At 42.0% G+C, this 26,315-nt stretch overlaps 1 protein-coding gene across 2 annotated transcripts in view; it reads left to right on the forward strand.

The window, feature by feature from the left end:
- Positions 1–26,315, forward strand: part of ERBIN (erbb2 interacting protein) — a 188,528-nt gene that overhangs the window by 156,469 nt on the left and 5,744 nt on the right. For both annotated transcript variants that reach the window (XM_063454077.1, XM_063454078.1), the window contains 6 exons: positions 2,746–4,267; positions 14,452–14,595; positions 18,109–18,222; positions 23,641–23,730; positions 24,215–24,307; positions 25,217–25,291. In XM_063454077.1, coding sequence (XP_063310147.1) covers positions 2,746–4,267; positions 14,452–14,595; positions 18,109–18,222; positions 23,641–23,730; positions 24,215–24,307; positions 25,217–25,291 — 2,038 coding nt within the window. The remainder of the gene's footprint in view (positions 1–2,745; positions 4,268–14,451; positions 14,596–18,108; positions 18,223–23,640; positions 23,731–24,214; positions 24,308–25,216; positions 25,292–26,315) is intronic.

Raw genomic sequence — 26,315 nt, forward strand, 5'->3', positions numbered from 1 at the left:
GGGGAAGTACACTATGGGAGGGGAGGGGGGGAGAATACTATGGGAGGGGGAGGGGAGGGGGGGAGAATACTATGGAAAGGGGGGGACACTATGGGAGGGGGGGACATTTCCTGGAATTTCTTTCTAAAAATGAGGTGCGTGTTATACGCCGATAAATACGGTATATCAACCTAGAAATTATGAAATGCTCAGTTGCTAAATGCACAGCATTTACACACAGCAGGAAAGTCAAATTAACCACTTTCTAAACAGATATGAGACAGGCATGGTTATGTGAAAAAACATGTATGGGGCAGGTACTCATTTCATTTCTGTTATATAAACGTATATATGTTTCAGAAATCAAACACCGTTATTTGCATTTACTCAACAAGCAGGCTTAGTATCCCTTATTTTAACATATACAATTATTGTTAAAAGACTGCGCTATATATCTTAGGAATACGTTTGTCTTAATTACTTTATTTACAGAAGCTAGTTTGTAAATTTGTTTTACCTGCAATTGAAACTCATATGAATGCAATTTCAAAAGTGTTTAGCATCCTTTTCTAGGCATTATTAGTAATGCTTGAAAAACAAAGGTGTAAGGGAAAACGGGATCTATTTCAGCCTATCAAGGTCCTTCCAACGCTTTTCTATGTGGGAACTGTGTTTTCCCTTTATGAGTCATTCCTTCAATCCCCTGCAGAGGAAATACTTATTCTCATAAGCCATGAATGAAGACGATTGCTGAAGATGGCCCTTCAGATAGGTTAGCACACTGTTTGTGAATCTAAATTGCTTTTCTAGATAAGTGAGTATTGGAGGCTGCTGGATAACAATAATGCATAATGTTGTAGCAAGATAACTTATCTGGTTTAATATGTATGCTGAATGTTTCCCACGAGCTGCCCAAAAAAAAGTTGCGGCAGCAAAAACTTGTCAAACTGTATATATGTGATATATCTTAAATTGCAGACTGTGGTATCCTATTAGAAGAAAGCCTTTATAATTACTTTAAAAAAAAAAAATAAAAAAATTAAGGGACCAACATACTCTTTAGCACTGTACAATGAATAAACAGAGCCTACAAATAAATATAAGAACAAGAGTAGACAAGGCACACTCTAAAGTACCGGTTTTCCATCTTATGGGACCATAATTATTTACATGTCATTATCTTTGTTACCCACTCTTGCATCCTGGCATTGTATGTTTGACCCATTCTTCAAACATGACATTATCTTTCGACCGTTTATTTGAGCATGGCATGGCATTCTTTGAATGTTCCTGTTTGTTAAATGAGCTTAGAAACGTATTTTTCATCTGTAATGTATTCTCGACTTCTGCAAACATCCGAATCAGCTTATTCTGGTGTCATGAGGATGGCAGTAACATTACAGTAAAACAATGAATTGTTGGTGGTTACTGCTTGTGGTCTGATGAAAATGATGTTTCAGTTAGGACCCTGACCTAACGGTTAAGAACAACTGATTTAAAGAAATAGAATTTGGCCATATCATTTTTCTTTTTGCTCTGTGTTGAACATTCTTTAAGTTATAGTGATTCTGATGTATTTTTCTGAAGCACCCAAAATAATTTATAAAACATGTGTTTGGCAGAGCAACATTCCATATGTGTTCTTTAGTGAAAACTGCAGTCATTTGCTATCAAACACTAATTCCTATCTAAATTACAGTATGTAAATTGCAGTCATTATAGCCTGTGTATATACATTTAATCTGCTGCTAAGAAAATATACTGGTATTTTAGCTTATAACTGACTCCGTGGGTATGGCCATTAAATTACTGTCTTAAATCCTTTTTTTTTTTTTTTTTTTTTTTACTTCAGTAATAATTATTGATTTCTAAATAATTGTTTTAATGGCTGAAGCAAACACAACATGTTCAAGTCTTTGATCATTCTGACATAACCCCCCTATAACTTTGTCATTGAGAAAGAAGAAGAATTATTGTGTGCATGGTCTGTTTAGAAAGGCTTCCTTAACAGACCATGCATTCCATTTTGCAAGCATGAAATATATTGTGGGCTAGAAGATGTATTTTGTGTTTTTTTGATGAGAATTCAGATGTGATCAGTGACTCCTGACGTGTACTTTGTACTGTCTGGCAGACACTTTACTCCATTAATATGCATAAAATTAAGTAATCAAATAGGCCTCCCTACATGGTCTTAAAGGGTAAGTCCATTTTTACAGTGTTACTGAGACTGCACATTCTGCTAACACATTGCAAGGGAGTGCTGCCTGATCAGATACATCTCTTGTTGCCTGGCTTTCGATTGTTATATAAGGTACAATTAATCTTTACCTACTTCCTTATACACTACTCATTAAATTGCCATGTGCTATGCATCCCTGCAATGCAAAAGGTAAAAACTATTGGCATATGGAACATTTTCCCATAAGGCACAGTGGAAAGTTGTATAACGGTACTTTTATCAAGGTTGGTGGTGGATTAATTCTAGCCAGTTTAATGCCCATTATATGCTTCAGTGCTGCATCTGCTCAGTTTTTATGAACATATTTTCTTTATTGCGAGGCACCAATCATATTGGTGACAGATATAAATAAGGTCCTTTTATCGTAGGTATTTGCATAGAAAAATTCTCAAAAAGAAGAGAAACTAGGCGCTGTTATCTTTAATTACTAATCTGGTCTGTGCTATTTGCCATCCCATTTTAAAATTACAACTGTTACAAAACGGTTAAGTTATCATTCTGATGGTCTTTCTTTTCATTTGCAGAAAAGAAGATGAAAACTTAAACAACCTTTTGCAAAATGGTGAGAAATTAGTCCGAGTGGAAGAAAAGGAAATTACAAAACTTCCTGATGTCAACACCGAGGAGGATTTGGTCCTTAAAGATAGAGTTTTAGCTAACAACACAGACAAAGCTCACAACTTAAATCAAATCAACAAAAACATTAGCAGCATTGTAAGTGATGATGCAATGCATTGCAATGCTCTGGAATCCAATCCAATCATATCCCAGGAAGAGGAGTTGGGGAAGGACTTCACATACTACAGTGAGAAAGTAGAGGTAGCACACTTTGAGAACCGGCATAAGTACTCGGATGTATGTGTTATGAATAAAGTCAATGGACACTCTTTGGATGAACCCATGTCTCCAGATACAAGTGACCCTGTCAGGAGTGCGTCCGAGGATTCAGTGCCTTCTTATGATATGTGTGTTTCCAAGAGTACGGACGATCTGTCGCCTCAGCCTGAAGATTCGATGGCTTCAGTTGTGAAATCAAAGAGTATAACTAACATTGAGGCAGGTGCACTTAGGATCTATGATATCCTCAGTGATCCTGGTTCTCAGCAGCAGGTGTACCATGGGAAAACCGTAACCTCTGGTGTCGAGGGGCAAAGCATTGTCAGGAGCAAGTCAGCCACCCTACTTTATGATCAGCCCTTGCAAGTGTTCACAGGATCTTCTTCATCTTCTGATCTTGTATCATCAGCAAAGAAAACGGTGTTCAAATTTGATTCTAACCACAATCCCGAAGGCATGTACCAAATGAGAGGTCCCCCAATGGCTCAGATGAATGCTGTCCCCCAGTATAATGTTCAGTACAGTAGTAGTGCAACAACCAAAGACAACCTATGGTCGCAAAAACAAAGTACCCCTACTGAGCAAGGTAACGTGCCACCACCTCGCTTGCAGGTGGCGGATAGCGTTGACAGCCCCAGTTATATGAAACATTCAGCAAACATGAATTTCTCCAATCATAACAATGTCAGGTCAAGTACTATGTATAATATGCATCAAAGAACAGGACCCAGACATGTTGAGGCATGGGCCATGTCACAAAACGACCGTGTCCTGCAAGGTGCAAGCCGCAATACTCTTCAGAGACAAGGCAGTGTTTCGTCAAATGCTTCTGTTTCACTTGGGGATGTAGGCCCAGTAAGAAGAGTACTTGTGCCGGAAGGAGATTACATGACCTACAGAGAAATACATTCAATGGGCCGACCGCCTCACATGATAGCTGGTCCTCAGAGACCAATGTCTGCAAGGACCTACAGCATCGATGGGCCAAATGTACAAAGGCCACAAAGTGCACGGCCTTCTGTTAATGATATTCCTGAGAGAACAATGTCTGTCAGTGATTTTAACTACTCTAGGACTAGCCCATCCAAAAAAACAAACCCTAGGGTAAATTCAGAGCACTCATTACTTGACCCACAAGGGAGAGGTAAAGTCCCTCACGACTGGAGGGAGCAGGTACTACGGCACATTGAGGCAAAAAAGCTTGAAAAGGTAATCTTGCTTTTTTTTCTTTATTAGAACAAATGTATTTATTATAGTTTACAACTGATTAATTTGATGCATATAACCTCTTACCCATTGTGGGAGCGATGAGGAAAACATTGGTTTGACAATGCAAATTACATTGTTCTTCGTTCCAGTAATCCACAGTTGTCTCTCTGCTCATCTCTGTGGGCAGTGTGTTAGCAAAGCAATAAGGGTCTTACCTAGAATTTTCTGCTATACACATTGGAGAGATGCCGTGCATTTGGTAAAAGCCGACTAATCTATTATGAAAGAGCATTTAATCATAATCTATGTGTGTAAAAGTTACCATATCATGGCAGTCATGCTGCAGAGGAATCAATATTCAGCATTTTGTTTCCTGACTATTTGATCTGCAGTGCATTTTGCTCAACACACAAGAAGTGCAAAAGAAAATTCTATTTGCATCCTGCTTAAAAACTGAACATTGGAATTTCAGTTTCTTGAAAAAGTTTTGTTCCTGAAACATTTAAACTCATACTTGAGAATGTAATGCAATTTGTTGTGTTAACTTTGTATTTTAGCTATTGTATTCAGGTTTTGTTTTACGGTAGTAAGTGCCAATTTTCTATGAGTTATAATATATATTTTTGTAACACTTTAGTGATATTGATATCTGGCTACATCAAAGCTTTCTACTGCCCCCTGTCATGTTCCATATGTATTGATTGTGTTACCTTAAAAGTATTACCTTAAAAGACTGGAAGAATGAAAACTTAACAACGGTGCAGCAAATATGAGAATGGTTATGTTTTTATTGATTCCATTGTAAAGCCCTCTCACAGGTGGACTTTTCCATTTAATATGCTCATGTGAAATCCTAATAGATGTGCCCGAGCTAAAATAAATATTATTAGCACCATCTTTGAGGTAACCTCCAGGCATCCACATACATTATGTGCAATGCATAGGTTGGGTTACACTTGGCTATGTCATCAGCACCACTGTAGTTTTATGAAGCAGTTTTGGTGTATATATCATGCCCCTGAAGTCTCACTGCTCAGTTCTCTGCAAAGAGTTAAAGGGACACTCCAGGCACCCAGATCACTTCTGCCCATTGGAGTGGTCTGGGTGCCAACTCCCACTACTCCTAACACCTGCAACTGTAATTATTGCAGTTTTTTATAAACTGCAATAATTACATTGCAGGGTTAACTCCACCTCTAGTGGCTGTCTTCTAGACAGCCACTAGAGGGAACTTCCTGGATTATAGCAAGGATTTTCCTTGCTAGAGCGTCGCTGGACGTCCTCACGCTGTGTGAGGACCTCCAGCGTCGCTCATTTCCCCATAGGAAAGCATTGAAATTTGTTTTCAATGCTTTCCTATGGGGAGACCTAATGCGCATGCACGGCATTGCCACGCATGCGCATTAGGTCTCCTCGGCCGGTGGGCGGGATCAGTCTCCCCACCGGCCAACGGAGTCAGTAGGAGGAACGTCGCAGAGGAGGAGACAGCGACGAGGGACATCGTCGCTGCCTCAGGTAAGTGACTGAAGGGGTTTTCACCACTTCAGCAACCGGGGATTGGGGGGTGGGAGGGAGAGGGTACCTCCAGTGCCAGGAAAACTGATTTTTTTTCCTGGCACTGGAGTTTCCCTTTAAATCACTTTTGTTTCTGTTTATGCAGCCACAGTGACTCACACAGCCTGCATGAACAAAATGGTTTAGTTTTCAATCAGATGTTAACTTGCTTTCGAAGTTTTTATCTCCTGCTCTGTAAGTTCAACTGCAATAACACATGGGAGTCTTCTGCAGGGTCTAGATGGCTATTGACAGAGCAGAAAATAAATTCTAAATTAAACAGAAGGTGCAATAAAGGAAGTTTAAACATTAGATCGCTGTTTAGGAAATCTATACAAGTCACATTCAGGGAGGTTTGCCTAGGGCTGTATAAACAAAGTGATTTAACTTTTAAATGGCAGGGAACTTAACAGTGAGACTACAGGGGCATGATCTATACACCAAAACGTCTTCATTAAGCTTAACTTGTTTTGGTGCCAATTGTGTCCCTTTAAGTAACCGTTTTGCTTGAGAAGTCCCAAGTAGCATGATTTCATTATTTTTTTTATTACTTAAACTACTTGTGGGCTTTACTGCATTCAATAGAAAGGGATATCAAATCCAGCCTTAAAACGTCGTTAGTAAAATACATCTAAAATTAATTGGAATTAAAAATAAAATAAAAGCAAAAAAAAAAAAAAAGCTAGATGTGGAGGTTCATGGCATATTTGAGCAGTGGATGAACTGCAAAGTGTATCATGAAAAACTTCATACAATCTGATGACATCCAATTTTATAACAAGACACGGAGGCTCATATTGCATATCCCTTTCTTTACTGTTGACAAATAGCAGCAAAGGAAACATACAGAATGAAAAAAGAATGAACATGTGATAACGTAGGCCCCTCCCCCTCAGGTCCCAGTATAACAGGCAGCACTTCCCTTCCATTTCCCTCTTTCTTTGCTGCTCTGACACAAAGATAAGTACATGCCATATTTTCTCTTATATACTATTCATTGATAATTTAATGGATTTTTATTTAATTTGTATTTATTTAGTCTTTTATTTCGAAGGTTAGTAATTGTGTCGTTATACACTAGCCTCAGGGCCCAGACCTCCCCTGCTTATGTAACCTTGTCTGTTTCTTCTGCTCGAGCGCCTCTCTGCGCACTTCTTCTTGTTTCATTATTCCTCCGCGTAGCTTGCGGGTGCCGCGAATCCCGCGAGATTCCCGGCGGCCATTTTCTGTCATTCTGTCCCTACCTCTTAGTGTGTCGCTGGTCTGGGCCCTGGTGAGAGCGTTTTTTCCTTTGCTTAGATTGTTTGGGTGACTAACCCATACGTCCTTGATCATGCCTAAACCCAGACTATCTACTGGGTCCGCTCACTCTGGGGAGTCGGATTCCCCAGTAATCAGAACTGAGGCCCCTGTCACCTCAGATATTTCGCCTTCTATGGCGGATGGGACTACCCAACCCGATGGACCACAGTTTCTGGCGCTACAGCGCTCGGTGACAGACGCCATTATGGCTGCTATGGGGTCTATGTCCTCCACCCTCTCCCACACCATTTCACAAGCCCTCTTGCCCCGTCCTTCAGACGAGCAACTCTCGGGCACCTCGACACCCCAGGGAGAGGTATCTAAAGGGGACTTCAAAAAGGCTGCCCGTAAATCTAAACACTCCTCTGCCTCCAGAAACACCATGACTGGCGTACCTTCGGTCGCCCCAGAAAGCGTGTCCCATCCACGCAAAAGAGCCTTTCCGCGCCAGGCAGAACGGGCGCGGCTTTGGAAATGTGCTAGAGCACAGATTGAGAGCGGCACCGACTCAGAAATCGGGTCAAATGAGGAGGCTATGAACGAGTCAGATTCCGACTCTGATGCGGATTCCGCCGATGGCGCTCTCGACCTCCTTTCCTCTGCTCAGGCAGAGATGCCCGGAGGCGAGACGGGGACCAGGAACCCTGCGGCTGCGGGGCCATCCCTCGTGGATCCTTCGGGGGTCCCACTCTTCGACCCGGATGACCTTCATCATCCGAGGTCGGCGGAGTGGCTCCCAGCCGACCACGTTGCCACATATCTGGAAAATTGGGTCAGAAAACCCTTAAGCAAGGCGGCCCGCAACAAATTGAGGGCGGAGTGTCCTAGGCCTCTGGTGCCTAACAAGGTGTGTGACACCCCAGAGGTTGATCCAAAAATGACCCAGTTCCTCACTAAACTGGGCTGGAACCCCCGTAAAGGACTAGAGTCCGCTTTGAAGTCCTGCCAGGACAAGCACCTGGACATATTCGGGCCTTTGGCCAAATTATTTGACTTGGCGGAAGACGCCAGAGCGGAGAACCGCATGGTCGACCCTGAAGACCTTAGAGGTTGGGTCCAGAGAGCAATTTGTATTGCTGGGAGCGTAAATACCTCCCTGTCTATTGAAAGGCGTAAAGCCATATTGTTCAAAATTGAGCCAAAACTAGCCAACCTCGCCCTTACGGAGGCGGGCAAAGACGCCCAAGGACTCCTCTTCGGAGACTCCTTCATCAAAGACTTGGGGCGTTATGTGGGGGCATTCACAGCTCTAGACAAGGCCCAGGCCTCCATGAGGCGAGTATTCCAGGGGCGGGTCTCTACCAGGGCCGGCAGAAGCAGGAGCCGTCTGTCCGGCCGCAACTATCCCCAATCCCGTGGCACGGGAAGAGGCTCCTTTCAACAGTATCACCAATACCAGGAGACCTCCCGCCCCATGTTTTTTCCATCCCGTGGACGTCAATGGCGATCCAGAGGCCTTCGGAGTAACCCAAACTCCAGACGACCATACGGTGAGTTGCCTTCTACCACACATTTCTTCTCCGGGTTACATAGGGGGCAGACTCCAACATTTTTTCCCAGCCTGGTCACAAATCACTTCAGATCCCTGGGTACTGGCCACTATTCAGGGCTTCCATATAGAACTCACCTGCCGCCCTACACACATTCCCCCTCCTCGACCGATCCGCTTTTCCATCCAGGATCGCGGTCGGATCGACGAAGAACTTTCATCCCTCCAGTTCAAAGGGGCTATCGAACTAGCACCCCCCAGCCCTGCGGGCGTAATAAGCAATATCTTCCTAGTGGAAAAGAAAGGCGGCCAATCGAGGCCAGTCATAAATTTGCGCCCCCTCAATGCCGTAGTCAGGTACCGCCATTTCAAGATGGAGGGTATTCACCTGCTAAGGGATCTCCTCCTCCACGGAGACTGGCTAGCGAAACTAGACCTAAAAGACGCGTACCTGACAGTGCCAATAGCGGAGGCCTCTCGGGACCTCCTACGCTTTTACTGGCGACACGAAATATGGCGATTCACCTGCCTGCCCTTTGGCCTATCCTCAGCCCCGTGGTGTTTCACAAAACTTCTACGGCCCGTTATGGCCTGGCTACGCAGTCGAGGAGTTCGACTAATCGTCTACCTAGACGATATTCTACTCATGGCTCAGGAGCGCTCCACCCTCCTCTCACACCTACGACTAGCCATAAACCTCCTGTCACGCTTAGGTTTCATAATCAACTGGGAGAAGTCATGCCTGACCCCCGCCACCCGCTTGGAATTCCTAGGTTTCCAAGTGGATTCGGGGGCAGCGACGCTGAGTCTCCCAATATCCAAGATTCGTTCCATCCGCAAAGAACTGCGCAGGGCCCTTATCCGACCCCAGCTCACCTTACGCCAATTGGCACGCCTCATAGGCCTACTGGCCTCTTCAATCCAGGCCGTGTTCCCAGGCCCACTCCACTACCGAGCGCTACAGCGCCTAAAAATCGCTCACCTAAGAGCCGGGGCATCCTACGCAGACCTAGTCTCCCTGGACAACGAGACGAAAGACGAGTTGCGATGGTGGATTCTCAACCTGTCTGCGTGGAATGGCAAAGCCATCTTCGGCTTAACGCCGGAATTCACGATCGACTCGGATGCGAGTCTACACGGTTGGGGAGCCCACTGCGAGGGCATCTCAACTGGGGGCCGGTGGTCGGAGTCCGAAACCCGACTACATATCAATGCCCTGGAGCTTCTGGCAGGCTCCTTCGCCATCCGCAGCTTCGCCAAGGACCGTGCCCTATCATGTATTCGGCTCCGCATGGACAATGTTTCGGCGGTGAGATATGTCAACCACCTGGGTGGTACACAGTCGGCGGTCCTGGCCAGGTTGGCGAAAGATTTTTGGGAATTCTGCCTGGAACGGAACCTGATGGTCTACGCAGAGTACTTACCTGGCCTGCACAACGTCCAAGCGGACTGGGGTTCACGTTATCTTTCAGACACCAGCGACTGGAGATTAGCCAGGAAGGTGTTCTCCAACATATCATCTCTTTGGGGGCCATTTACCATAGACCTTTTCGCCTCCCGGCTCAATACTCAACTCCCACGCTTCTTCAGCTGGAGGCCGGACCCAATGGCGGAGGCAGTGGATGCCTTCCTACAAGAGTGGAAGGGAGGCCTCCTCTATGCCTTTCCCCCATTTTCCATGATCCCTCGCTCACTCCTGCAGACCCGCAAACACCGGGCGGAGCTAGTCATGGTCACCCCATTCTGGGAGACGCAGTCTTGGTTTCCCCAAATACTCGAGATGACGTTGGACTACCCTCGACTCCTGCCGGGTCGCCACGACCTGCTACAAGACCCGACGGGTCGCTATCATCCCCTCCGGCTGGAGGGCTCTCTCCCACTTCTGGCGTGGCGAATCTCCGGGGACCCTGGGAAATCCAAGGAGTTTCGGACGCAACTAGACTCTTATTGGCGGCAGCATGGGCTCCCGGCACTAGACGGGCATATGGGTCAGCTTGGCGAGCTTGGGCTAGCTGGTGCATGGCTCGGAACGAGGATCCCGTTTCGGCCCCTGTAACAACGATCCTGCAGTTCCTGACGTCTCTCTTCGAAGCCGGTAAGGCTTACAGGACCATTAACCTTTACCGTTCCGCTATCTCGGCGATTCACCAAGGCTTCGAGGGCCGCCCCGCGGGACAACACCCTCTAGTGTGCCGACTCGTCAAGGGCTCTAGATTTTCAAGGCCACCCAGGCCCCGCTACTCCACGACCTGGGATGTTTCAGTTGTATTGACTTTCCTCTCATCCTGGCCCGCTAACGCAGGACTCTCCCTCAAACAGCTGTCGGCCAAATTGGTGTGCCTGCTCTGTCTCATCTCATGCAAGAGAGTCTCGGATGTCAGTGCACTGGATGTCGATGCCAAGTCATACACCCCGGACGGGGTAACTTTTAACATCAGCAGACGCACTAAGACTTCCATCAAGGCGGTATCCTACCCTAGTTTCCCTGCCTCTCCTTCGCTATGCCCAGTGACCTGCCTTCGTGAATACGAATCTCGCACCGAACCACACCGATCTACTGCCTCCCGTCAGTTGTTCTTATCTTTCCGCCCCCCTTTTCACCCAGTTTCCAGCACTACCTTATCACGCTGGGTGAAATGGCTGCTGGCCCAAGCGGGCATTGACACTACAGTGTTCGGCGCCCACTCAGTACGAGGGGCTTCGGCCTCTTCTATGATGTCTGCGGGCGCCCGCCTGGAAGACATTATGAGAACAGCTGATTGGTCTAGGGAATCTACCTTCCGAGAATTCTACTTTCGGCCGGCCCCACACACATTCGCTGTAATAATGGATCAGCTTTAAACTTGCAATATGAGCCTCCGTGTCTTGTTATAAAATTGCATGATTTTGCTATTACATGACGAAAAGTCATGATTTTATTAAAGACACGGAGGCGAGTATTGCCCCACCCTTTTTTGTTACTCTCACGCTGGTAAGTATATATCTCCCCACCCATATTACTCATACCACGATACACCTATGTTATAGTTTGGGACGGTAAGTGGGGCCGTCCTTATAATTGTTGTTTTCAATATTACTGGATATGTTAACATTGATTGTTTTGTGGGATTGTATATACAAGGGTCTTTGTTCCCACTGGTGTAACCTTGTCCTAGTTACAAGTATCGACTTTAACCTGTTGGCTCCTGTCCTTTATGTCTCCACAGCTTAATCTGGCAAGACGTCTAGCAAGGGTCCGGTTTATTGGTCTCCTCCTGCTGTCCTCCATCGGTCCTATGAATTCTACGGCCACACTTCCCAGTTTGTGATGTTATACCTCCTCGGTTTTTTTTTTCTGTTATTCCTTGGGACTTTATTCTCGCATTACTCTAGTTATGGACATTGTTCTTTGGTCGCATCTGCAGAAAGAGGGAAATGGAAGGGAAGTGCTGCCTGTTATACTGGGACCTGAGGGGGAGGGGCCTACGTTATCACATGTTCATTCTTTTTTCATTCTGTATGTTTCCTTTGCTGCTATTTGTCAACAGTAAAGAAAGGGATATGCAATACTCGCCTCCGTGTCTTTAATAAAATCATGACTTTTCGTCATGTAATAGCAAAATCATGCAATTAAACTCAAATTCCACACTATTTCCTGCTGAGAACATTGTTAGGTGATACACTGCTGCCACCTGTGGGTTGTTTTTTGTTTTTGTTTTTTTAAAGAATCACAAGAGAAACATTTTGCAGTCAGAAAATGTATTTAATGAAAAAATATATGTTCATAAAGGCACACTGGAAATGTCTGACCTTTATCAGAATAGGGACAATTTGCAAATAAATTTATTTGGGGCAAAAAACAAAACATTTAATATGACTGCAGAATGCCCCAATTCGTTTGTCATACATACGCTCGCTACTTCAAATTGTACTTATATTTCTTTATTTAGTTTTGAAAATCTGAAAGAGCATATTACATGGAAAATTCTGTTTTGCATTTTTTGTAACCATTATCACCCTGATCCTTATGCAAAATTAGTAGTGCTCTGTAAACATTTTAAAAATGTCCACAATTCACTTAAATTTGACCTAGTGGCACGATTGCTTGAAATGGGTTGTCTGGGGAAAAAAAAAGTTTAAACAAATTGTGATATATTCAAAAATACATTGTGCATTTCAAAAATACATTGTCATTGAAAACACCGTTACTTCTGCATTCTGTGCATTGAACGTTTAACCCCTTAAGGACACATGACGTGTGTGACACGTCATGATTCCCTTTTATTCCAGAAGTCTGGTCCTTAAGGGGTTAAATGGAGCAAGCACAATTCCAGAAACTGTTTTTATTACATGACAAGACTTCACAGAAAAGACTGGGTACTGTTTAAATGTTGGTTTGTGAGAATTGATGTGTTTTTAACATATTTCTGATTTATTTATTATTATTTTATAAATGGCAATAGTGTAAGAGGCTGCTAAGCCAGTCTGTTGTTCACCTTTTGTAGTAAAACCTGAAAGAGTTTCACACGGCTGCCCTTTTCATTCTAGCGGTACGAGTAAAGTGATCTGTGCCTCAAGCACATTGTATGATAGACTATTCTAGTGTCATCTAAACTGACATAGCGGACCGTTTTCAAAACAGTGGAGAATAATGCATGGCACTTTCTCAGATCACACAGAGTGGGACTCAAACACACTAAACAGCGTTAGCAGAGAAGAGATGATCCCAGGTTCTCTCAGTTTCAAATTCTATTTAGATGGAAGTTTATATCCCACTGATGCGACTTCCTGTAGTAAATCAGTGTTCATCTCTAGACCTTGGATTTGTGACCAACCAGGACATGATAACCAATGAAACAGCCCCAGTGGTTTCAAAATTACAGTGAATCCCAACAAGCTATTCACTCAGACTGGAGACATTAGAATAGACTCGACCGATAGGGTGGCCGAGTAGTAACCCTAAGACAGCTTTATATTCCTTAGATGGAATGACTTCCAGGATAATTATTTGCAGGTTAAGATAGGTGTGTACATGTGCTTAGAGTTTAATAATGCATGCCCCAGTCTCTCCCCTGGAGTTCTTGCTTTTTGGTCTTAGCTGCAATATTTACTAATTTACCTTACTCCCTTTAGAATAGGGCTGTCCAACCATGCCCCTGGTGCTTCTGAAAATTTAGTGTTTAAACAACAGATAAAGGGCCAAAGCTGTGCACTGCTATTCTAGAACATCCTCCTCAGGAGATTTATAAAGATATTGATAAAGGACCATGAAAGAAAGTTTTTTTTTTTTGTTTTTTTTTATCACAGTGTTGACTGTAGCCGCTCGGGGGGCGAAAATCCTTTTAAACTGGCACAGTTGATTTACATAATGAGCAACCGTACTTAAGCAGTCTCTCTACAATAGATTTGCAAATTTAGAAGTTTTTCCTTTTAAAGTGGTAATATTCTTGTACATTTTTTTTTTGGCGCAAATGCAATTTGTTGTACATTATCTCACAACGGAAATTGTAAAAAGTCCTTTAAACTGCTAAACTACCTGGACAACCCAGACATTGTTAGTGTACAGTTATAATATTGGCCATCAGAGTGAGATCACCCTTAAGCAGAGTTCAGGAAATGTGCCACAAAGGTCAATGTGTAATCTCTATACCATAACATTGTCTGATGTACAAATGCATGTTGGGTTTCAAGACACACAATTCTTGTTGACACCATGTAACTGCACTGCTATATGTTCTGTGTTTGCATGAACTGTGCATGGCATCTATATTGTGTGCTGATGAGTGGGACTTTCTATAACCCATTGTGTTGATGCATGCCTTACTAATCCGTGTTGTTACATCTGTCCCTCTTTATTCAGAGCATGCTGTCTAGGTCCTTTAATTCCACTTACAGTGCAGCTAGCAGCTCTCTCTGTGGCAGCTATAGAGATCTGCATGGCAGCCAGGGCAGTGTTGCCTTGAGTGTTGCTGACAGAAGAGGTTCTGGTGCACACATGCTTCGTGTGAGTAAATACTTCAAGTAGCTTCTCTGGGGTGGTCACATAACTGCTGAGGAGTAATGTAACCTGGGAATTATGTTATACACTGACAATTGGGGGAAAAAAAATGTTTGTATTGTTATAATGCTTTTACACATGTATGAATTAAAGGGACTAAAATGTAGCCTTCACTATTAAAATGTTTCATATTTAATGAAAAACGCTGATTGAAAAACTAAACATTCCTATTTATAAGTGCAACCTGAAGTATAATATTAGAAAATACAGAGGCATAATCCACAACATAGCACAACCATGCTAATTCACATAGCCCAGAATAGGCCTATATTACAAAGTACAGCTCTATCAAAATCTCCGAACCACAAATTAACATAAGTAAGACGAGAAAATGCAAAAAATAAAACACCCCAGTGCTAACTAAAATAAGTCAATGACATTGATGATTTTGTATTAATTATATTTACTACTGTTGTTTACAAGATAACTTTTTTTAATTTAGATTTTATCTGAGATAGTTGCCTCATTTTGTTTACTTCCTTGTACTTTCTGTCTGTTGCAATATTTGTGGTGGTTTGTGTGCGGCTGCTTTGAGTTACTCTTCCAATCATGGAGACTATCCACTTTGTAGGTTAGGTTCATTTTAGCCTGTCATCTCGACCCCTACCTCAAAAACTCCAGTGTTTCACGTTTTATTCCAAAAGTACTTATTGGCATGATGTCATGACTTTATGGGAATTGTAGTTATTTTTTTTGTACATTGGTAAACTCAGGCCCTGATTAAAGGGACACTATAGGCACCCAGACCACTTAATTTCATTGAAGTGCTCCTTTCACCTTAACCCTGAGAAACTGCAATGTTTACATTGCAGGGTTATGACAACCTCTAGTGGCTGTCTCCCAGACGGCTCTTAGAGTTGCTTCCTGGATTCTAACAGAGTTTGAATGAGGAAGTCCAATGTTTTCAAAATCCCTATCAAAGCATTGATTCAATGTATGTGGTGCTCACTGCGCATGCACATGAGGTCCCCCTGTTGGCACAAAAAAGATAAGTAAAACTGGTTTTTAACACTTCAAATGCCACATGGTGGGAGGACCTAAAGAAATAGACAGAGGGACCCTATAGCATTAGGTATACAATTTTGTATTCCTAACGCTATAGTTTTCCTGAAGATTGCCCAGAGCCCTAGGTAGGGTGCTAGATTGGGACCCTTCCTGGAACCCTGGATTCTGTGTTGTGTGTGTTAGATTGAGTGTGCTGTCTGAGTGTTGTGAGGGGAGGAACAGAGGACTTTTTTTATAGTATTTGTAAAGGGACACAGCTCTGAGCAGGAAGATCTTTTGAGGACCCTTTCACAACTGAAGCCATAGCAGCCGCCTAATGTGTAATCCAGGTCTGGGAAAACTGACACTTGAAGTACAACTCCTAGAAACCTCTGATGTGTGCATGAAACACTGCTTATAGGGCAGGGGTAGGCAACCTTCCGAACACCAGATGTTGTGGACTACATCCCCCATAATGCTCTTACACCCATAATGCTGGCAAAGCATCATGGGTGGTGTAGTCCAAAACATCTGGGATGCCGAAGGTTGCCTATGCCTGTTATAGGGTATACTATAGATAATTAGTTGAGCAGCAGCCTCTTGGTTTGTAAAAGCACTAGTTAATGGCTGCAAAGAATGGGGATTTGTAGCAGATGCGGACATTTCTAATCTGAACCTTATTTGTTTGCATATTGTTTATTCAATATGTGATGCATTAGTAAACTGATCATATCCAGCTTACAGTTCCCCTTAAAAAGTAGCAGTAGCCAAAATGACCTAACTGTTTAGTCCCAGTTAATTACCATAAGCTCTTGATTCTGCAATAGAATGGGAGGAAAACCTACTTTAACCAAGCTGGTATTAAACTGCTGTCTGTTAAGTCTACTCACAGTGGCCCATAAATCCCTTGCTTAAGAAAGCTGCATCATAATGTGCACTGGGTGGAGCTAAACACAAAGATTAGCATATATAGTTTATAATTCTACAGTTGTAACTAGAGAATTATCATCTCCTGTACTTGATTCTAAGTGAATAGACCCCAGGTGTTTAAACCCTGCATCCGTATCATGTATCCATGTTCCAAATCTAACACCATATCCACTCTATGTTAAAGATCAACTGACTGAGTGTTGTGGAGATAGCGCTTTATGACCTTTCAAGTAAGTACGCAGTAAGCACTTGTGCTTATTTAAGACTTGGTCTGTAGGTTAGTCCAAAGGGATTATTTCATTAAATGGACACTATAGGCATGCAGACCACTTCATCACAATAAGGTGGTCTTGATGCAGAGCTCCTGTCATTTTGTCCCTGCAATATAAAACATTGCCATTTAGTAGATACGGCAATGTTTTAGCAGAGCTAAACACACATCTATTGCCTGTCTTCAAGATGCACTTCTGCTGTGAGAATTAAGTCGTACACTGCTCTCACAGGTAACCTACTCAGATGCTTTTCATACTCTTTTTGTCCATAATGCTCCTCTATGAGGAGTATTGGATTGGACAAGAAGACAAGAGTCTGTGTGTTGCGTCGCGGGAGGCGGATTGGGTGGTTGCAGGGACTGGATCTTAGCGCTCGATAAAAGATAACGAATGCCCTTTTTACAGCTAGATTAAAGGGAGGTCAAGAATCTAAATGGTGAGTACAGGAGAGAAGCATAGCGGGGCATGAAGCGATCAGAATTAGTCCCCTCCTGGCCGCCTGTTTTACAGCTGGGGCGGCGCAACTCTGCACCTTTATAAAATGCAGGTTCCTCTTGAAATCGTCACCAAATACAGATGAACTGCTAAGTAATCAAACGACAGGTTCTATAAGCCACTTTAAGTTCAGCACTTAATAAAATTTTGATCTTTTTTTTTTTTTTCCATTCCTTTTTTCCTTTTGATTACTTTTTCTATGACTTATATTCTATTTAGTTAATTTAAGATTAGTAAACAAACCTGTTCCAGTTGGAGTATCCTAAATTACTATTATAATATGTTACATTGCGGCATTTCAAGATTTGTATTGAAAATACAATTTGTTGTGAAGCAAAGCTGCTCTTGCAAACCCTGTATTGACTGTTGTTTAGCAGTAATTGAATTTAATAGCTTTCATGCTTTGCTTTATCAGCAAACCTCTATCATCTTGCTCAAAATTCCATTTCCTTTTTTTCTTTTTTTTTTCCTGATAATTCCTGCTTTAATTGAGATGGAGAACGGATGTTCAGCTTTGTTAAAGGGAAACCATCACTTTTCTGTAAATTACATAATCGGATGAAACATTCAATTTTCTTTTTAAGATTTATTAAATGATTTGTACTGTGTCATGGCATTTCTCATGACACTCAACCAGCCAAAAGCCAGTGACTGGCTGATAACAGTGTAAGAACATTTCAAGTATATCTTGCAAATATGTATATATGGTAACATTGTGTTTGTTCTTATTACGGTTCCCCATTCACTTTCTAATGTTTGTTTTTACAACCTCTTTAAGCACCCTCAGCATGGCAGCACAGGAGAGCCAAGTCAAGATGATGTTTTTGCTTCTGGGCAGCAGAACTACTCAACCCTGGTTCGCAAGGAGAGTGTTACGGATGGCGTAAAAAAGGTAGATGGATGTATTTTACAGGCAACATATTTAGCTATATATAATCCATGAAAACTCTGTTTATGAACACCTTCATGTGCATTTCTGCACCGCTCTATCCCATAAAGCTAACGGGGAAGCCGTAAAATTTATAATAAAAAGAAAACCAAAGACCCCCAAAACAAGGGATCTGAACAGAAAGTTTTCTCTCATCCTCTACTCTGTGCATGGAGTAAATAAAAAAAACATATCTGAAGGCAATCAAACAGATACAAGACAAGGCCAAGCCACTGTCCCATTTCCTTTATTCACTGGTACCTTTCAGTGAGTGGAGAGTTATAAAATGTATTTTACCCCCCACCTCCAGGTCGGGTCCAAGCTCATATTCACATGAGAGTCTGAGAAAAGCCATTGCTGAGTACTGCTTTTCTTACAAATATGTAATTTGTAATCTGTATTGATTTCTTTTCAAATTCTTTTAAAGTTTTTTAAAAAACATTTTTGAAACAAAAATATAACTATTATAAATCTTTTTGTATTTTTTACACGGCCGCAGTCTTACTGAGACATTACAAACAGAATGTGTATGTTTGTATGGCTCCAGGCAATCATTTCATCCATATGTTCCTTATGTTTTTCTATGGGTCTGGCAAACTGTTAATGATTCTGACACAATGAACAAAGGACCCACGAGTTGCATGATCTTTTCTTATGATAATTGTTGGATTCTAAGAAACACAATTATGTGGGAATGCACACATACATTCAGCAACACTTTTTCAGGGTGTAATCCCTATATAAACTTCCTCGAGTGCAATATTACACAAATCAAAATATAATAAGGGTACACGCAACACACACCGATGCCAATAAAATGATCTTTATTACAAAGTCAATCATAAAATCAAAACAAAAATGAATAATAGTGACAAGGTATACTCAAATTATCAAGAGTACAGATTAAATCTCAAGCCTAATATACAAGACAAAACAGAAGAAGGTTGCGCCAAAGCTGACTAAAGTGCAGCTAAAATGAACAAAGTACAAAGTGTAAGTGGTGCCAAAACAAGTCTTTAGGTGGGCCTGATGGGGCACCGACGGCCTATGTGGAGGAGTATTCTCTCTAAGGGTCACTTAAGAAGGCTTTCCAGGATCCGTATGTAAAGAAAGAAACAAATAGTGCAAATATGTCTGATAAGAAGGTTGATATGCAGGAAGAAGAGATCTATGGTAATCCTACTCACGTGTAGTAGAGCTGAACTAGCTCTAGTGTGGATGGCATACAGCGGTAAAATCCCCGCTTATAGGGTACGTAGAGAAGTATTGGTCTTTTACTCCGTATGTGGAAGAGAAAGACAGATGATAGGGCAGTACGTCTGGTAAAGATGGTGTATATAACAACAGAGTCTAATGCAGTCCTACTCATGTTTAGTAGAGCTTAAGCCAGCTCTAGTATGAATAGCGTACAGCGGTATAATCCCCGCTTGTAGGATGCGTGTAGAGGGTTAAGTCTTTTACCGATATGTAGATCATAAGGGAGAAGAGAGACAACTAATAGTGCTCGCTGTATAAAATCTTATGTAAGGAGTATAAATAATAAAATGTGTACTCACATAGGATTGAGCAGGCGGACTGCTCAATGACTTAGGCGTGAGTGGTATAATCCCCACCTCGGATGTCTTTGGAGTAATACTCAGCAGGAAAGATAAAATTAGGATACCAAGCAAAAATAAAATAATAAATAAAGGAGTAAAATGGCACAATCAGAGTGATTTAAAAGTAGCCAAAATAGCTTTATTTGGAATACAGAATAAAATATATAAAATATCCACAACGCGTTTCACCTATAATGGCTTTATCAATGGCTTTATATAATGGCTTTATTTTTTTTTTATTTTTTTTTTTTCAGGAGGTTTTTATTTTATTTATTATTCATTTTATTTAAATCTGGCTTAGAGTATTTCACACAATAGTTCCGATTGGGGCTTACTCACTAACCAGGAACTGTAAACTAGGATTGGATATTTTAGACACCCCAAATTTTTTTACATTTTTTTTTTTTGCAGTGCGTATAAGGGTTACAAGCAGCATGAGGTGCCCCGAAAGCAGTCCTCAGGCATTTTAGTCGCTAAACATGCGGGACAAATGATTGCTAGGCACATTTTTATATTATTGTTAGCTTATACAATCGATTGTAAGGGGGTAGCATTCACTGCAGTACACATATCACCATTTAGCAGTTGTTGTTAGTTTAACAAGTCATGGACATAGCTGTAACGGACCGTTTCACTTACAAGAGGATAAAACCCAGTTTAGGCGATATCCCCCTTTTCCATAGACCAGCAGCTACTGCAAGCACCAATCTTCCAAACTGTACAAATCTTCCAACTCCCGAACTGGAAACACACGAACCCTGGAATAGCTGAACAGGAAAAGCATACAATCCGCTTACACTCCTGGCAGTCAGCATACAATCCAATTCCCCCCAAAACGAGACGACACATCGGTTTGAGGGTCAAGCAGAATCTCAGGTCTGGAACACCCAGCCTGCTTTTTATTACAGTTGTGCACATACAGGACACACCCAGGGGGAGGCATAAAACAACCAATCAAGTAACAGTACAACCCACACATCCCCTCCCCTCAGATAAGCAATTAACATAATTACTACATACAGTAAAAATACAGTTTCCACACATACTCTGTAACTTTAAAACCATACATCACATTCACATAAAAATACATATCCACAATCAATCAATTCAGGGGAACAACATATTAAAAAATGGCATGAATCAGACCAGGGGTATCTTTTGTTCCCCCTGGCTGGCAGTATTTTAATCAAACAGTAAAACAGCAAACAGTAAAAGTAAAAACATCCCCACAATGCACCCTGGCTTCCTCCCTTCTGCCCTGGAGATAATTGGAGAAGTAATCCAATTATCTCCCAGGTCAAAGACAAAATTCCATTACACATGTGGGGACCTAAATACAGGATTATGTTTTAAAATATATAAAGTTACTTTTTATACATTAAACACAGACATGTAACATATCCCCAGATAGCTCAGGTCTGCGTGCACATTATGAGGTGAATGGCACGCAGACCACACAAATACAGTTTAATTGCCATGGAGCCAAAGTCTTTCCCATAGTCTTTCATTATATGAATAGGCTCCATGGCATAGCTATCTGGGGGTATCACTGCTCACACAGGGCAAGTACCGAATGGCCCCACTGTGTTTAAAGGGCCAAAATGAGTGACATGCACTATGTTAGGGCCGAATACGTTTTGTAAAAGGGCCCAATCTCCCAGGGCCATAGTCCAAAGGCAAGAGGCGGGCAAGCAGCCCCCTCCAAGGACACGTGGCGAGGTCGGTTTCGCCACAATAGCATATACATTAAGTTGTATGAAAGGTATCATCACATGGCAGGAGCTAGTTGTGTCAGGCTAGTCAGCTATTCTGAGAGACATCTTATCTTATGTGTTATACCATGAGTGTAATGAATATCCTATCATTAACCTTAAAACATTTGTGTGCTTTTGTGTTATCATTTACTGTGTAGTTCTACATTCATAGGATTAAACATCTATCGCTCTATGCGTAACTGTAAAAGGGCTAACACAGATAGGCATAAGTAAGGTTATTCAAAGGATCGGTAAAAAGCAGTCATTAGCACATGAAATCAAACTTGTATGCGGTAGTCTCCGACATCGGCATTTGCCCATGGACCCGTGAGGTATAGTATGCGGGTCATAGGGGAGTCTGTGTTGAATCGCCATTCATCCTATTCCTGCTGTGGGGATGTGGCTGAGGCCCCCTGGCTGATCCCAGGGAGGTGGTGCCACTCGGGCGGGGGTGCCCCTACTGCCCCAGGCTGGTAAGTAGGCCTGCGTCTTCTGGCCTGAGACTCGGTGGCATATGGTGCCCGAGTGTCTCCCCCTCGTGGGGGTGGCGGGAGGCCTGTAGGTTGTTTGCTGCTTGTGCTTCCGCCTATGAGGCCGACTCCTTCGGGTCGAGACCCTCTTGGCCTTGAGCCCAGGTGGGCTAGGGTGGATGAGTGTTAGCGCTTGATCCGGTGTTGTGCCCGGGGGGGTCTCCCTCTCACCCGGCTGCCCGTGGTTTCTCTCTCCTGGTGCCATAGGGACCCGTTGCTTCGTCTTGGCGCGCTGTGCGCGTTTCTTGAGCTTCTTCCAGAATTTATTGAATAATTCGTCCAGACGCTGCATGATGTCTGTGCCGCGGTCGGAGCGCCCTTCAGGTATTACAGGCTGGGTCCGCTGTGGCTGTGAGTGCTCCGCCGCTATTTTCAGTGTGCCACATGTCGCCGGCCCTGGTGCCTAAATGTTGTGCATAGGCATGTTCCAGGCTTGCAGCGTGGACCAGGATATCACCCGCCGGTCCCTGGGAGGGGGGGAGAGAGGGCGAGGGGTAGGATGATTGAGGGTTGCCAGCCCTCCTGTAGGCCTCGGCACCTGCAGCTCGGGGTCTCAGGTGGTCAGGTCGTCGATTTGGGTGTCCAGAGTTGCACCCCAATGACCCCAGTTCGACTATGCCTCTCTAGAGTAGTTTTGTGCCAGGTTTAGGGGGTATATTCCCCAAATTCAGGCGAGTATTGCAGGAGCTGGGTTTTGGCACGTCCACTCTGTTTGGCAGCTAGGCTCTGCCCCCTCTCTAATGGCTTTATTTTGTCTCCACTTGATAAAGCCATTATAGGTGAAACGTGTTGTGGATATTTTATATATTTTATTCTGTATTCCAAATAAAGGTATTTTGGCTACTTTTAAATCAGGCCCAACTAAAGACTTTTTGTCACCACTTACACTTTGGACTTTGTTCATTTTAGCTGCACTTTAGTCAGCTTTGGTGCAACCTTCTTCTGTTTTGTCTTGTATATTACCTTTGTTCATAGGGCTTAGAGGCAACCCTATTTTTAGGTTGCTGCCTCCTACTTTACCTATTTATAGGATTGGTCTATTTTAGCGCTGTTTCCTTCTTTTTGTATAAATCTCAAGCCTACCTGAGAGCGAATAAAAACAACGTACCTCAGATCCTAGCCCTCTACGTTTCTAGTTTGAGTAAACCTTGTCACTGTTGTTTACTTTTGTTTGATGACTTTGTAAGAAAGGTACTTTTATTGGCATTGGAGTGTGTGGTGTGTGTTCCTATTATAATTGGTTGGAGTCTGATACGAGTAACCGTAATATAATGCTAGCAGGTTGTGAATTCTATGATTATTCTCATTGAGCCTGAATGTGTTTTTATATGGATTTAGTCATTCCATCCCAATACTGCATTTAGTTCTGGTTGTTTTTTGTTTTTTGTGTTTTTGTTTTTTTTTCTTTTATGAACTGCTCTGTTTGGTAACTGGCTTGGAGTCTATTATTTTATACATTATTTAATAGCGAAAGTAATTTACATAATTTGTCACTTGTAGATGCATATAACCAATGGGCAAATGTGCCAACCTTCAAGACCTCAAGCAAACTATGGTCCACTTCATCATCACCCCGCCCAGCCAAGTGTGGTAAGATATCCCTTCCTGTTGCAACTCATTCATAAACATTGGTCTCTTTTGACTTTTTCATAAATGTGAATGAAATTTAAATGGAATGAAACAATATCATAATAAAGAAGAGGGTCTACCTTTTTTGTGTACAAACTAGTTTTTGGCTTTTCGAGCAGCTTCTGTCTGTCTTATCTGGACGTTTGCCATCACTCACAGAGAAAGTCAGTGTATCTCCCTTACAGCCTCCATAGGCTCACATTTAATAAACCTATCAGTGGGCTGTTGTATCAAAGAGGTATCTTTGGTGTAATCATCGCATTCCGTATGTAACAGAGTAAGTGTATCCACTCTGGATGGCAGTGATTAAGTTTTATGGTTAGTTTTAACCACTGAGCTATATCAAGTGTTGGAGAATTTGTTGTTGTTGTTGTTTTCTGTTCACATTTTCACAACATTAGAATGCATTACATTGTTTTGCTCTTGTGCTCTGTTCTGTTTCTAGATCCGTGTAAGGCTTATAAAAGATCCTGAACTTGGATTTAGTATATCAGGAGGTGTTGGCGGTAGGGGAAATCCATTCCGACCTGGAGATGATGTAAGCATTTTAAACTTTATATAATGTGAAATGTCATTTTATTGTGCACATTATGGCAACATTGTGATCTGATATTTTTCTGCAACTGTCACAAACCTTTGGCTGCCAAAATCTAGTACAGTGTACCATTTATCCCTTGAAATAGTTTCCTTATATAGTTGCCCAATTGAAAGTTCTTACACTCCCTATCTCTTCTTAATGATAAAAAGATACACACCAAGAAGTATGTTAAAAACTATTGTACTCTTAAAGAGTAGATATTGGAACAACATAAACAAGGCCAGTGAGATAGCTTAGTGGGTTGACTCAGTCCTTTATCCTTCTCAGGTAGATAAAATGAGTACCATTAAATTGGATAATAGCAACAACCCCTGGATGTTGGGTTAAGGTAACATCCTCAGGACGTACTTGAAAACCAGAGTAATCTGAATGTACCTTTCCTGGTTAAATACTTTGTTAGTATTATTAATACTGTGTCTTTTAGTAGTTATGGTTAATGGAGGAGATGAAGGCAGCCCCTAAAGTTCAAGTAGTTTAACAATAAACAGAGTTCTCTCCACCTCCTACGGGCCACAAACTCTGCTTGGAACATGATAATGAGAAAGTTCATTACCTGCCCAGAACATTTGTGCTACTTGAAACTGCCATGCAATGATAGAATTGAGTACTGAACATTGAATGAGTCACCTATGCCATATCGCGTAGTGTTTTCAGTGCCGTAGATTCACCTTATTCATCATTACTCCTCTATACGAATGTTTTAGAGGGATAGTGAAGAAGGAGATATGATAATTATGATTCACAAAGCAGTGCTGGAGCTTTGGGTCCTGGTCAAACTTCAGATTATGTTTCTGCAATGCCAGATTGGTAAAAACACTGTCTTACTGACTAATATTCTTTCTATTACAGGGTATTTTTGTAACAAGAGTCCAGCCTGAAGGTCCGGCATCCAAATTGTTACAACCTGGAGATAAACTAATCCAGGTAAGGTGGAAAACATTATTTTTAATTTTTTTAAATCATTCACCATACATTAAAGAACATCATTAACACACATGCTTTCATCTTGTTCCATGCATCTCCATTTCTGTCTAGTGGGGAGTTTCAGGCAAGTACAGTATCATGTATGTCATTGCGAAGATCTTCGATTCATTTAAGCCTTTTAGTATTTAAGGAATGTCGTATGGTGTGCGCCTCTCCAACTATGAGAGAGTCAGCGGTATGCAAAAGGAATATATCTAAACTTCAATGTATTGTTTGTAGACCATTGCAATCCACTTGCTTCTTTTACAGTGGGTGGGCTTAATGTTCAACCACTTGTTCTCAGAATGCAGTGTAAATAAGAAAATAAAACATCAAGTAATAATAAATTAATAAATTGGTTAGCAGGATATGCAAATGGTATTTAATTCTAACTAAAGTGAGTATTGTCTAGAATTTAAAGTGAATTTCATATTATAGGCACAAATACACAAACTGGAGGCATAGATAACTTTGAATGCTTTTACAAGTCAGCTACTATTCATATTGTGTTCATTCTAAGTTACCAACAATTCATATTTTAGTAAATAACCCTGTAAGCGTAAAAGAGCTGTCTGCACATTGATAATTGACACACACCATCAATGTTACGCAAATCATGTTTTTCTGAATTAAGCTAATAGTGGCAAATTGCACCGTTACCTTAATTTATAAAAAAAATTATGAATCTAAGTTTGCAAGGTTACAGAAGCAGTGGTTTGTATCATCTTTAAAGCCTATTGCAGTAAAGCACACATGTGCGAGAAAGCCAGCCCATATATAAGCTTTTGGGATAGTATAATTATATGTGATAATTAGGGAGGACGATTGAGGAGGTTTGTCACATTGTCCTAAATTATTTGCCAAGTAAAAATGAACCAATAATTCGCAGAGATCTTGTATTGGTACCTTTACTTGCATTAGTATACCCGTAAGTGAAATTCTTTTAATACCCTAAGCACCAATCACACTACATAGGACAGCCACT

This window comes from Pelobates fuscus, chromosome 5, assembly GCF_036172605.1.
Source record: "Pelobates fuscus isolate aPelFus1 chromosome 5, aPelFus1.pri, whole genome shotgun sequence".
In the NCBI taxonomy this organism is placed as follows: Eukaryota; Metazoa; Chordata; class Amphibia; order Anura; family Pelobatidae; genus Pelobates; species Pelobates fuscus.